Source organism: Haematobia irritans, chromosome 5, assembly GCF_050003625.1.
Source record: "Haematobia irritans isolate KBUSLIRL chromosome 5, ASM5000362v1, whole genome shotgun sequence".
Classification (NCBI taxonomy): Eukaryota; Metazoa; Arthropoda; class Insecta; order Diptera; family Muscidae; genus Haematobia; species Haematobia irritans.
In genome coordinates this window covers 174,649,747-174,663,508 of record NC_134401.1, presented here as the reverse complement: position 1 = coordinate 174,663,508, position 13,762 = coordinate 174,649,747, and the positions used below count along the sequence as shown (strand labels likewise).

Sequence of the window (13,762 nt, the reverse complement as noted above, 5' to 3'; positions counted from 1 at the left end):
AAAGGGACAACAGTCACTGTTTGCTGAAATAGCAAACATTTCCTGCTATTTTTTAAGCTCGATTACACTAAAACATGTTTTATTTTGGCTAAAACAAATAAAAAATTCAACTTAGGAGCTATCCTAACATAATTAAAACAATATTTTATGAATATCTATAGTATTAGACCAAAAATCTGAATATTTATCGGATTGAGGCTAACAGCAAACAAAATGTTTGCCGATCGTATTTAGGAGCTTGTAAGTATATTAAGGCCGGTACTATGTTCATTCTTGCGAAAAATTTTTATTGAAACCATTATTTCGCACATAGAAAGCGGTGTTTATTTAGGTAACTTGGAGAGGGAGCCACCGTGGTGCAATGGTTAGCATGCCCGCCTTGCATACACAAGGTCGTGGGTTCGATTCCTACTACGACCGAACACCAAAAAGTTTTTCAGCGGTGGATTATCCCACCTCAGTAATGCTGGTGACATTTCTGAGGGTTTCAAAGCTTCTCTAAGTGGTTTCACTAGAATGTGGAACGCCGTTCGGACTCGGCTATAAAAAGGAGGTCCCTTGTCATTGAGCTTAACATGGAATCGGGCAGCACTCAGTGATAAGAGAGAAGTTCACCACTGTGGTATCACAATGGACTGAATAGTCTAAGTGAGCCTGATATATCGGGCTGCCACATAACCTAACCTAACCTAGGTAACTTGGAGCGATATTTTATTAGGAGCGATATTGAATTAAGTTGGTGGTTGCTGCTTGTTATTACAAAATAAACATTTTATTTTCCTTAGGCAATTGATCTGCTACTCCTTTGATCCTTTGTATAGTTTCGGAACAAAAATATAATCCGTGTTTGTGTTATAAACCCACACAAATAGTTTTAATAAATAAATTATTTCTTAATTCACATTGCAAATTGCGCCATGCTATAAACGTCAGTTTTTCAACTCAAAAAAAAACAAAGTACCACAAATGGAAAAATTTCGCTAGTTTTTCGCATTTTTTAATTTTGTATGGAGTTTCAACGCGAAAACCGAACAGAGTACCGGCCTTTACTGTGCAAAAATATACCAAAAATTACTTTTGGTTCTTAAAAATGATTTGAGGAAACATTTATAACCTAAATATTTTATAAATTGTTGTTCATTAGGCCCTGCAGTACAAAAATATAACAGCAAACATCGACTGCTGTTTTTAGCAGACTTTTTTCTATGAGTGTACATGAGGTGTTATAAAAAGCACAATTTCATCAAAAATCGAATCAATTTTTTGGCGCTGTAGATTGGTTTAGTCAATTTGTTGGAGTTTAGATTGTTATTACTTAAAATATTTAAAGAATCCCGAAAATTTCGGGATCCCAAAAAACCCGAAAAAAACTTGTGATGGGACCAGCGTATCAAAAAGTATGAAATGTACATGAAAGTATTTTGCCATCACTATTGTTATAAGAGCCATTTTATATTTCGTGAAACACCAAGCGCAACTAGCTCATTATAATTTATTTAAATAAAAACGATAATGAAGTGCTGAAAACATAGTTATTTCGCTTAGAATTGTGAAAGGTATATTGGTGAACAATTTTTGACTTTCCAAATGGAATAAAGTGATAGTTATTCAAATATTTTTCCAGACACGCTGCCTCCATTGGGAATAAAAGCTCTGGCTGATAGACGCTACAACATGTAACTTGCAACTTGTAACTCAACATCAATCTTTTATTAATGCATAAAAATATGTTAAATGTGATATGATAGTGGTATATATGTTATATTTTATAAATGTTTAATAAAATTAAAAAACATCTAAACAATCGTGTTTTACTTGACCACAATGATTATTTTACAACTACCTTAAAATGCACTTTGTCTGATTGTTTGAAGGTGCACTCATGCGATAATTTTTTGTAGTAACTTGGAGTGGTACAACTTCTCAATAGTGACGGTGCTTTTCCGAGTTTTGGATATCGTATACGACTGTTTTCGACATATTGGGGATTCTCAGAAGCGCCCCCAAATTCAAAAAATGTTGGCAGGGGTATTCTTTGTTAAGGCCGGTATGCACCTCTAGCGAAAAATATCATTCCCATAAGAAATGCATTGCTATTTATGCTAACGAAATTTTCGGTAGCGTTCAATTTCGTAAGCTGGTACGCACCTCTAATGAAAATAACAGGGTTGTCAAAAGCATATTTTGGCAGCAAACATTTAATTTATTACAATCATTGTGTGCGTAAAAGTTTTAAAAGGTCTGTAAATAATAAACAATTTTTTTGAGGAATATTTGGAACATATATTAACAATTCTTAAAAGCGATTAGCTGGTTTAAAATTTGTGTACACAGCCCTGTTTTTTTGTTGTGGACTTAAATAAATTTTTGCTACCCAAAATTTCGCTTGAGGTGCATACCGGCCTTTAATTGCGACACCCATTTTCCGGAAACCCGATATGACAATTTTTTTTTTTCATATATATACTAAAGGTTAGGCTACCTTTAGTATATATGCAGTGAATCAAACATTATTATAATCGGATGATTATTTTATAACTCGGGAGAATACGGTTTAATGCAACAAATTATGTTAAATGTGATGTGATAGTCGTGTAAATGTTATATTTGTAAGAATTTATAAATATTTAATAAAATTAATAAACATCTAAACAATCGTGTTTTACTTGACCACAATGATTCTTTTACAACTATCTTTAAATGCACTTTTTCTGATAGTTTGAAGGGGCTCTTAATGGCGTCGTTATAAATTTGTCTAAAAAGGCACCTAATCATGCGATACTTTTTTGTAGTAACTTGGCGTGGTACAACTTCTCAATAATGACGGCGCTTTTGCGAAGAGTTTTCTTATATGACTGTTTTCTACGTGGTGGGGATTTTCTGAAGTGCCGTGAAATTCAAAAAATGTTGGCAGGGAATATATCAAATCAGTTCCTTGGATTGGTATGTTTGGTTTGTGCTTCTATCTTTTGAAAGTGCACAATATGTACCTACCTATCCATGCCGAGTTGTATTTCGTTGTTTTTATCAGGGTTGTTTTACTCTAGTTCCACATATTTTCAACTCTGTAATGACAATGTCAAATTCGCAAAATATTTGTCGCTGTACGTTGGTACCACTGTCAGATCGAGTCAGCTTTTCATACGAGTGTTGCAGTGCGAAATCTTGAAAAAAATTTGTTGGTGTTGTTTAAGCAATATAATTCGGGAGAAAATCATTAATTAAATTAAGTAGAAACTACTAACAACTTAAAGTAAACGATGGCTGATTCTAAGAGGTTAGTAAATGCAGTGAAATTCAGACATAAAAATCGAAAGAAAATGCCGACTCACTAAATGCAGCTGGGGTTAGAGTGCGAGGCGACTGCGACATCAAAAATGGTTCAATTTTCGCGTTGTCATTGCACACAAAAGATAATGTAATGGATAGAAAATTTTACGGTGTATGTAAAATAATTTTAAAAAACATGATTTCCAAGGTTACCTTAAGCAATTCTTAAATTAATTGCAGTGACACAAATTGATTGAACTGCTTAAATTAAAAAATGGGTCAAATCTGAATATATGTATATAATAAAACGAGCATAATTGGAAAAATTTATCTTATTAAACTTTAGTTCGATGTCTGAACTTTTTTGTTGTTTTCCAAGTTAAAAAGGTAGTAATAACTATTGAAGAGAAAAAAGATGGCGAATGTTAGTGGTGGTGGAAATAGTGGAACGCCATGATGAAACAATTGGGGAAATGGATTATTTAAAGCGAGATATACTTGAATACATTATTATTTTTTTATTTGCAGTGAGGATTTAGCTACCGCTATCCTAAAGCGCAAGGATCGCCCAAACCGTTTAATTGTCGATGAAGCTACCAACGATGACAACTCGGTTGTGTCTCTTTCGCAGGTTGGTAATTGATCTCTATTTGCAATTGTTTGCCCTAATGACCGATATTAAAATTATTAATTAGGCAAAAATGGACGAATTGCAATTGTTTAGGGGAGACACGGTCATATTGAAAGGAAAACGCCGCAAGGAAACTGTGTGCATTGTGCTTTCGGATGACAGCTGTCCCGACAGTAAAATCCGAATGAACCGTGTAGTACGTAACAATTTATGTGTTCATCTTTCGGACGTTGTTTCGATTCACCCTTGTCCCGAAGTGAAATACGGCAAACGAGTTCGTATTTTACCAATCGATGATACCACCGAGGGTATTACCGGAAATCTATTTGAGATCTATTTGAAACCATACTTCTTGGAAGCTTATAGGCCCATTCACATGGGTGACATATTTATTGTACGAGCTGCTTTGAGACCTATTGAGTTCAAGGTGGTTTTGACTGACCCAGAACCATACTGTATTGTCGCACCAGAAACGGTTATATTTTGTGATGGTGATCCAATCAAAAGAGAGGTAAAAGCAAATGCTATAGTTTTTAGTCCATACTATTACAAATAATTTCGGAGCTGATCGATATACTTACAATAACTAAATTTGTTCCTCTTTATTTAAAAGGAAGAGGAAGAATCCCTCAATACTGTCGGATACGACGATATTGGTGGATGCAGGAAGCAGTTGGCTCAGATTAAAGAAATGGTGGAGCTTCCATTGCGCCATCCTTCTCTTTTCAAGGCTATTGGCGTAAAGCCTCCACGTGGTATTCTCATGTACGGTCCACCAGGTACTGGCAAGACATTGATTGCGCGAGCAGTTGCTAATGAAACCGGGGCTTTCTTCTTTTTGATTAATGGACCTGAAATTATGTCGAAATTGGCCGGTGAATCCGAGTCAAATTTACGCAAGGCCTTTGAAGAGGCAGAAAAGAATTCTCCAGCTATAATTTTCATTGACGAAATCGATGCTATCGCGCCAAAACGTGACAAAACTCATGGCGAAGTGGAACGGCGTATCGTCTCCCAATTGCTAACACTTATGGACGGCATGAAAAAAAGTTCTCATCTAATTGTTATGGCCGCAACTAATCGTCCAAACTCAATCGATCCAGCCCTTAGACGTTTTGGTCGTTTCGATCGGGAAATTGATATTGGCATTCCTGATGCCACAGGTCGTTTGGAAGTTTTACGCATTCACACAAAAAATATGAAATTGGCCGATGATGTGGATCTGGAACAGATCGCTTCTGAGACTCACGGTCATGTTGGAGCTGATTTGGCATCTCTCTGTTCCGAGGCTGCCATGCAACAAATTCGTGAGAAGATGGATCTCATCGATCTGGAGGATGACAAAATCGATGCTGAAGTGTTGGCCTCCTTAGCTGTTACAATGGAAAACTTCCGCTACGCTATGACCAAGTCGAGCCCATCGGCTCTGCGTGAAACTGTTGTGGAAATTCCCAATACAACATGGACCGATATCGGTGGCTTGGAGAATGTTAAAAAGGAATTGCAAGAATTGGTGCAATATCCAGTTGAGCATCCTGACAAATTCTTGAAATTTGGCATGCAACCAAGTCGTGGTGTTCTCTTCTATGGTCCTCCTGGTTGCGGTAAGACTCTTTTGGCAAAGGCTATTGCCAATGAATGCCAAGCCAATTTCATATCCGTTAAGGGCCCAGAACTCTTGACCATGTGGTTCGGCGAATCCGAAGCTAATGTCCGTGACATTTTTGATAAAGCTCGCTCGGCTGCGCCTTGCGTTTTGTTCTTCGATGAATTGGATTCAATTGCCAAAGCCCGTGGTGGAAACGTCGGTGACGCAGGTGGCGCAGCCGATCGTGTAATCAATCAAATTTTGACTGAAATGGATGGCATGGGTGCCAAAAAGAATGTCTTCATTATTGGTGCTACGAATCGTCCCGACATTATTGATCCAGCAATCTTGCGTCCTGGCCGCTTAGATCAACTCATTTATATTCCACTTCCCGATGATAAATCTCGTGAAGCAATTCTCAAAGCTAACCTTAGAAAATCACCTTTGGCTAAGGATGTCGACCTATCTTATATTGCTAAAGTCACACAGGGATTCTCAGGTGCAGATTTAACAGAAATTTGCCAACGTGCATGCAAATTGGCAATTCGTCAAGCCATCGAAGCCGAGATTAAACGTGAAAAAGAACGTGGTGAAAACCAAACTTCAGCCATGGACGTGAGTTTATAATCTCTAGGAGATCCCTTAATAGAATATAACTAGCCTTTATAATCTTATTTTCCAGATGGATGAGGAAGATCCAGTTCCAGAAATTATTCGCGCTCACTTCGAAGAGGCTATGCGTTTTGCTCGTCGTTCCGTATCAGACAATGATATCCGAAAATACGAAATGTTTGCCCAAACATTACAACAATCCAGAGGATTCGGACAAAACTTTAGGTAGCATAATTGAATCTACAAATTATTATTCTCGAAATAAACCGATTTCTCGTTTTCAGATTCCCTGGAGGTTCCAGTAATACGCAAGGATCCGGACCAAGTGCACCGGCGAATCCCCCAGGAGACAATGGGGATGATGATTTATACAGTTAGATTTTTAGTTTTAATTCTTTTTTATAAAACGCAAACATTTATTACAAACAAGAGAAAATAAACATCCAAACCACATTCAATATAAACATCATTTGAACAATAATACCAGAATCACACATGGTGAAATGATGTCGCTCCACCCATTGTGTATGTGGAAATTCATAAGAACATATTCTCCCACATAAGATATTTCTATAAAGAACTTCTTAATATAATTATATATGAAGATAACTAAATAAAATAAACATTTTAAATAAACCGATTTTGTTTCTTTTCTTCAAAATGTTTTTGGTATAGTTTCATCGTAGCCCATTCCAAAACAAAAAAAAATTGTTCTGTTTACAAATGAACCGCAGTAGGGCAGAAGATTTATAAATTCAAAATATATTTCAGCACAACGCTAGTATTATTTACGTTTACATGGTATAGATTTCATTTTTATTCGGAGTAGTTTTGTTAGATTTTTATCTGAAGTCTGTCTTAGATTAGGCGGATGTGGAGCGATTATATCTACTCGTTAATATTCACTAAGATTATTTGCACAGCTAATTACAATTATCAATTTTGCATTCGCAAATATTGACATTTTAGTTAATTGGCGGTTACATTTCAGTCGTTCGCTGCCGATGTAATAAGCGGCGGCTTCGGCTGACCAAAATTGGTCAGTTGCGGGTTAACTCGATGGCTTCATTCGCCATAAATAACTCGATTTCCCCTAATGTATCCCCCATGGTCTTCATGTTTTACACAAACTGCTGCAAAAAAGTATTCCAATGTCCCGGTGGCATCGGGGTGCATATCAAAAAAAAGGGATGGATATTTAACTTATGGATCTTAGATAATGTTATATTCCAATAGAAATACTTGAAAATACGATTTAAAATTTTGTTGGCTTATAAATTGTTTATCATTAGATTAGTTTGCGTTCATGATTGATAATATATTATGAATCACAAGAAACTGAACCATGAGATAACAGCACAGTGGGAGAAGATTGAGCATTAGAATCTAAAAATTGCACAGAAAAAAGTTTTCTATTATGTATGTATAAATCAGGCTATACTAGTCGTTTATTATGATTAAAAAATTGTAAAAAAAAACACTTTGTTTCGCTTAAAAATTCACTTGTTTTTAATTTATTTTGTTTCACTTAAATATTTACTTCGAAAAATGTATGTATATGTCGTAATAAATTACAATTATTTAGTTGGTTGGTTGGTTTATGGGTTGTGTTTTAGAAACATATTCTAACCATATTCCTAAAAATACGTGTTTGCTGGAATTAATCTCCTTTCAGACGTTTTATAAATTCAACTTGCTGCATTTCTTTCCATTCTTTCTTCGGTTTCATTCTCTTCAATTGTCCATCCCAAACTAAATCTACGAGACCACCTTGTTTGGCAATTACGCTTTTCACCCGATTTGCAAAGTCGATAGCCGATTCACCTTGTTGGCGATACATAGGAGGTAAATACCAAACGTCACATACTATAGCCCACGATGTCATCATCATATACAAGTATTGGATCATGGAATATTTGGAGCTGTTCCAGAATGCATCTCCAAATCTGGGATCATATCTATGCGAAGAAATTAAAATATTAGTATAATATTGTAAGAAAACGTTAAATATTCTAGAATTGTATTAATTGTTTTCATAAAATACTGAAACGTTTTGCATACACATATAGTTGGTATATTCTAGTATATCCATGAAAACCGAAGTTAATCGTGTCGCTACAAATCAAAACAAAAATAATCGAGGCTCAAAAATTTGTTTTAAGAACAGTTTTTCATGTCAGATCAGGACCATAATCTTAAAGTGAAATTTCGATATTTTGGCAATAGTAATACGTTTTCTAATAATTTAAAATTTCTTCGCCAATGCGTAATAGGTCCTTCAGTTTGGTAATTGTTTACATAATTGTTACAGGATATTTAAATATGTTACAAGGAACTAAATAATTGTGTAATATTAAGACTTCCAGTCACGATTACAGAAACATTAAATAAATTAAAAAAAACTTCTACTTATATTACGATAAAAAACAAAGTTCATGGACGGATACTTACTTTATAGCTACGGGATAGATAACGCCACCAACTTCAAAGCTGCCCTTCTTAAACTGCATTACGGAAGTATTGTTGATACAGGTTCCCTCAGGGAATATAAGAATTGGAGGATTGTTTGGATCTGAAACGTGTTGTTTTAGTCTTTCCGCTACAGCATGTCTATCTTTAGCTTCGCCTCTTTCAAACCATATATGTGGGGAAGCCCTGGCTAAGGCCCGCTGGAGTATACCTAAGAATCCGCCATGACGTTGGCCAATCTATTTAAATGAATATGAGTTGTTTATATTAATTGACCAAAAATCGTTTGTAGAAAAAGCAAATAGAGCTGGATCGAAACACTTGGAAATAAAATGGATTTTGTCATGCCAATAGGAATCTAAACTTTTCTAATGTCCCTGCGATTTTTGTTTTGTTTATGACTTCTTGCACGCACTAGTACAGGAACCATCTTGTTGTGTTTTTATAAATATCAAAAAAATTTCACAGGGACCAACATACCACATGTAACTAGAAGAGTTAAATTAAAGGTAGTCGCGAATCTACTTTAAAATCAATTAATTTATTTTTATATTAAAAATGTTTTAAATTTTGTATACCAATGATTAAAAACAGGATTTTAATTCTGAATATACTGGTTATTACATTTGATCCAACTCTACTAATAAAATACTTCGTACATACTATATCCAAATACAGTTAGTTAAATCAATTTTTTTATGAGAACACGAAGAAGCAAGCAAGAACATGCACATACTTACCAAGGAATAGGTGCTGTCGCACATTAATACCAATACATCTATGGGACTGGTGTGGTTTGCTACACAAATCCCAGTGGTGGGACGGTTTTCTTCATTATGATAGTTAATAACAGCTGAGATGGCGCTGGACAACACTGAAAAGCAATGCCTTAATATTTCATCAACCACACGCCGTTTGCGTTCACCTTCTGGCATGTAGCCCACAACCGCTGTACATATAGTAAGCCATACTACCTGATTATAACAAATGATAATGGAAGAGATATGCAGAGAAACAACAAACGAAAATGCAAAATGAGCACGTTAATGAATACATTGAGGACAATAACATTTCGTAAGTAATCGTAACAAAAACAGACACAACGAAAGGCTTTAGAAATAATAAACACATCGATCCTCTGGCATTTAGGTGTCCTAGAGACACCAACCAATTATATGATCTAAGCACAACTTATATTTACGGTACAGGACATGTACTTTAATTTCCCACATTCAAAGTGAACACATATTTTAAACCCCATATCAAACTTCAAACTTTCTATTTTCTCACCAATGAAAATGTGCAATCTGTAGACATTATGCCCACGTCAAGTGGCGAGGTGTGATTCGCTACACAGAAACCAGTAGTTTTTGGTTTATATTGTGTATTATGGAAATTGATCACTGCCGACAAAGAGCAGCAAATCAAACGGAACGTTACTTTGAAGGCAATATCCGCAAAATAGCGGCGCACTATTCTGAAAGGAATCATTGCGACTATACTGTTTGAAACGACTGCAAATACCACCTATTTCGTAATAGTAACAGAATTGTATTAATTACGATTCGTAGAATAAGATGTATCTAAATTTAAAACGTGTGCAACAACTTGGGGCATTTCATGTTGACTTCAAGACCTTTAATACTTACGCCTATGAAACAAACAAGTACTCGCAGAGGCATTAAAATTGTATACCGGACAGCAAACCCAAGTACCCATATTAAAGTTATTTTCCAATTTATGAATTCATATTGACGATTTGTTCGTGTTAACAAGTTCCAGCTTTTCAATTGTTCGGCCTCGAATCGGGATGTAACTTCATCTTCAATTATAGCTTCTACGCCAGCTTTGATGTAATCCAAGCACCCTTCAAAGTGAAAACTGATATTCTCCTAAAATAGTAATGAAAAGCATTTCAGTTTAAGTTCACTTCGATTTGTTACATGACTTAAGCTTAAGTACAGATATATGGAAAAACATGAAAATATACTCATAAGAGTGCAAATTTACATATTATTTGTAATATAGATAAAAACCAAGACGGAGATCTACATTGTACATGTTATCTTCTACTAAACTCAGACATTTTTGATAGATAGTTAAAAGCATTTTAAAACTTACAACATTGTTAAAAAGAAACGATTTTCTAGATGTTAAATACAATATGTTGGCTAATAAAACTTCTTTATAAATAATGGCTTACGACGTATGGAACAATATTAAGAATGGGGAAAATTGATTAATATAAAAGAAGGATGGCATAAAATTGTTTTAATCCATGTTCGCATAAATCTCTGAATGAATTCAAATTCAGTGAAACTTGAGGGCATTATTCTTTCATCTAGTTATGAAAACTGAAATCAGAATCACCGCCACTCTAAAAGAATTTTGATGTTTGGCTCAAAGCATTTTGTAAAAATAGATGATTTCAAGAACGTCTAAAAATGCGTGGGGTCCATAATCTTAGGAAACATCAAAGTATTTGTTAATATCAGAGCATTACAGTCATGTAATAAAAATATTATTATTATTTATATTGTTATGAACTTCATTCGGTTTCGATTATGAAACTCTCATTGAAATGGAAATATAATCCAACTGCACTCATTTATTTGAGAGAAGTACGATACATCGGAATTATATAAAATCAAAAATTCATTTATAGAGGCAGAACATGATTGCATATGAACAAAGCAAAAAAAAAGTATATTTAAGATAAATTTCACGATACGATACTCTCAACAAATAATTTGAAAACTTATTTTCTATTTGATACAAATAAGATCGAATAAAATCAGATTATCTAAATTAATCATTTATTTTTTTTAATTAGTAATTAAAGAGTAATCTTACGTGAGGTCTAATACACGGTTCTGTTATTATTTGGTAGTTTTTTTTTTTCAAGGAAAGATAACGCTTTATATCGTAGCATTTCTACAATGTGGTTGTTGTTTGAATTTGATAAAGATACATAATTATTTTTGACCATTGATCGGTGTTATAAATATCGAAATGTTCGAAACAAACCAACGCAAAGGCTGGTATTTGGTCTTGGCTATAACGGTTTACTGTTTTTTTTATCAGTTAATGATGATAGCAGCAATAATAGCTTGCTGACAATAGTCACTAATATGTGATGTGTATGTTTGTTGCCCCTTAGTAGTAGTGCAAGGTAACGATCTATCTAAAATTTAACAAAACACCTAATTTACCAATAACTGAAATACTTCAAGATATCATTGGACATTTTATGAGACCCGTCCAAAGTTGTATCGAAAATGTACTTATCTGGTTCTTCATTTGCATTTAAAAATTGCGCACAAAATTAGTCATTTTAGTAATGCATCAATAGGAAAAAAACAAAGTGAATAAACATAACTTTGAAACGTATGTAATTGATGAACTTTTGATCCCATATCTAAAGCTTGCAATTATCATGTAGTTGAGATATGAAGGTTATATCTGTGATTTACTTACATCTTTTATGGTCTCGGTAAGCTTCTCCTTATTAAAATTCGTTTCATTTGGTGTTGGTAATAAAACATTATCGCGGTTGATGAGAGTGTTCCCGTTGCCATTGCTATTGACTTTCACCGCGTTGGTCAAGTCGCCATCTCCGTACTTTTCTGTGGTTTCGTTAGTGGGACTAGATTCCTCATTTCTTTGTATAATGGGCTTAACATTATTTTTGGATTTGGTTTCGTCAATTTTCGATGACCCATGGCGCTCTTTATGAGCAATTTCTATGCTAACACGTCCATACTAGCAAAAACAAAACGCAATGCGACAAAAAGTGTTAATGATCCACATCATCTAGCGTACATGCGGCTAAACTCTATTGTATTGTTACTTACCTCGAATATCCTGAGCAATAGTTGTACATATGACCTTCGAACTCCAATGTTCTTATTTATAGCTGAAAGTAATATTAGAAATAAAACAAACAATGAAGGAGTAATCCAGAAAATGTCAACAAGCGATGGGAGTTGAACCGGGAAACCAAACATATTCCAATATTTTGTATACAAATCGACTAATCTTTGCTTCTTTTTATTGTTTAGATTTTAACAGATCCCAAATTAACAATCACTCTTGTTGCAAATAATGGCATGTCTAGAATGAAATGTTTCCGAGCTTGATCCAACATATGATGCAAAAAAGACGGATGCCATATTTCCACCGCAACAAAACAGTGTTGGTAAACAGTATTTGCTAGCAAGGTAGAATTGCGTGTCATAAATGTGTTGACAATCGCTTCAATAACGCTTCCAACACTTTACACGTTATCGTCATGCATTGTTCATAATGCGCTTTACAGACTATCAGTTATTCCGGACGACAGTGCTCGTGTCGAACATATCCCATATATTGTGCACATTATAAGTTAAGTCCGGAGGCATAATCGATACTGCTGCATGTTTATGGGATCGATAACACATTTACCGATTATTTAGTCATCGGCGACAAGTCGTATCGATCCGACACACTGTAAGATTCTTTACCAACTCCGACATTCCGTCCGGAATAACTGATAGTCTGTAAAGCGCATTGTGCTATGTTCCCACCGACTCGTTTTCCTCATTCGTTTTTCCAAAACATATCACCGTTCACACCGGGTTGAGATGTTTTCCTTTGACAGTTACCATGGAAACTAGAAATTCACATATATGCAGCGTATGTCCAAATAATTACCGCGAGCGCAAAGGGAAAAACATTTTACGTTATTTTCACATGTCCATGTTGTTAAAGCCTTTGTTAATTCCTTTTTTCTATGAAACTTATTTTAATATTTTGACATATATTTTGAATAGGGTCGGGGTCGGGGGTCCAAATTAGGTGGGTTCACATTCTAAAATTGACGTGTTTTGGAGGAAAACTTGTGTATTGAACTTGTTTTTTAGTATAGGCCGGTATGTACCTCTAGCGAAAAATTTCATTCCCATAAGAAATGCATTGCTAACGAAATTTTCGGTAGCGTTCAATTTCGTAAGCTGGTACGCACCTCTAATGAAAATAACAGGGTTGTCAAAAGCATATTTTGGCAGCAAACATTTAATTTATTACAATCATTGTGTGCGTAAAAGTTTTAAAAGGTCTGTAAATAATAAACAATTTATTTGAGGAATATTTGGAACATATATTAACAATTTTTAAAAGCGATTACCTGGTTTAAAATTTGTGTACAGAGCCCT

At 34.9% G+C, this 13,762-nt stretch overlaps 2 protein-coding genes across 4 annotated transcripts; one reads left to right on the top strand and one right to left on the bottom strand.

Annotated features, from left to right (window-relative positions):
* Nucleotides 1–3,103: 3,103 nt before the first annotated feature.
* TER94 (Transitional endoplasmic reticulum ATPase TER94) lies at nt 3,104–6,737 on the top strand. Its single transcript, XM_075311357.1, has 6 exons — nt 3,104–3,277; nt 3,799–3,901; nt 3,966–4,412; nt 4,515–6,104; nt 6,172–6,326; nt 6,386–6,737. Exons 1-6 carry the CDS (start codon nt 3,261–3,263, stop codon nt 6,477–6,479), a joined length of 2,406 nt encoding a protein of 801 aa, XP_075167472.1. The 5' UTR covers nt 3,104–3,260; the 3' UTR covers nt 6,480–6,737.
* Nucleotides 6,738–7,582: 845 nt separating this feature from the next.
* Nucleotides 7,583–12,719, bottom strand: Gpat4 (Glycerol-3-phosphate acyltransferase 4). 3 transcript variants are annotated; one of them, XM_075311356.1, is made up of 7 exons: nt 12,425–12,719; nt 12,048–12,332; nt 10,220–10,462; nt 9,861–10,097; nt 9,311–9,544; nt 8,553–8,809; nt 7,630–8,059 (listed from the first exon to the last, which is right to left on the bottom strand). In XM_075311356.1, exons 1-7 carry the CDS (start codon nt 12,575–12,577, stop codon nt 7,762–7,764), a joined length of 1,707 nt encoding a protein of 568 aa, XP_075167471.1. In that variant the 5' UTR covers nt 12,578–12,719; the 3' UTR covers nt 7,630–7,761. The 3 variants fall into 3 exon arrangements, with proteins under 3 accessions (XP_075167469.1, XP_075167470.1, XP_075167471.1); XM_075311354.1 differs by lacking the exon at nt 9,311–9,544 and having other exon boundaries at nt 7,583–8,059; XM_075311355.1 differs by lacking the exon at nt 9,861–10,097 and having other exon boundaries at nt 7,583–8,059.
* Between the last annotated feature and the right edge of the window lie 1,043 nt (nt 12,720–13,762).

What these genes read in the sequence shown, in the direction of transcription:
- TER94 (XM_075311357.1), top strand. An exon ending in ACCAAACTTCAGCCATGGAC is followed by an intron (nt 6,105 to 6,171) that starts GTGAGTTTATAA and finishes CTTATTTTCCAG; the next exon opens with ATGGATGAGGAAGATCCAGT. An exon ending in GGATTCGGACAAAACTTTAG is followed by an intron (nt 6,327 to 6,385) that starts GTAGCATAATTG and finishes TCTCGTTTTCAG; the next exon opens with ATTCCCTGGAGGTTCCAGTA.
- Gpat4 (XM_075311356.1), bottom strand. Translation starts at nt 12,577, where the DNA reads ATGTTTGGTTTCCCGGTTCAACTCCCATCGCTTGTTGACATTTTCTGG. An exon ending in TATTGCTCAGGATATTCGAG is followed by an intron (nt 12,333 to 12,424) that starts GTAAGTAACAAT and finishes TGTTTTTGCTAG; the next exon opens with TATGGACGTGTTAGCATAGA. An exon ending in GCGACAGCACCTATTCCTTG is followed by an intron (nt 8,810 to 9,310) that starts GTAAGTATGTGC and finishes TCATTTAAATAG; the next exon opens with ATTGGCCAACGTCATGGCGG.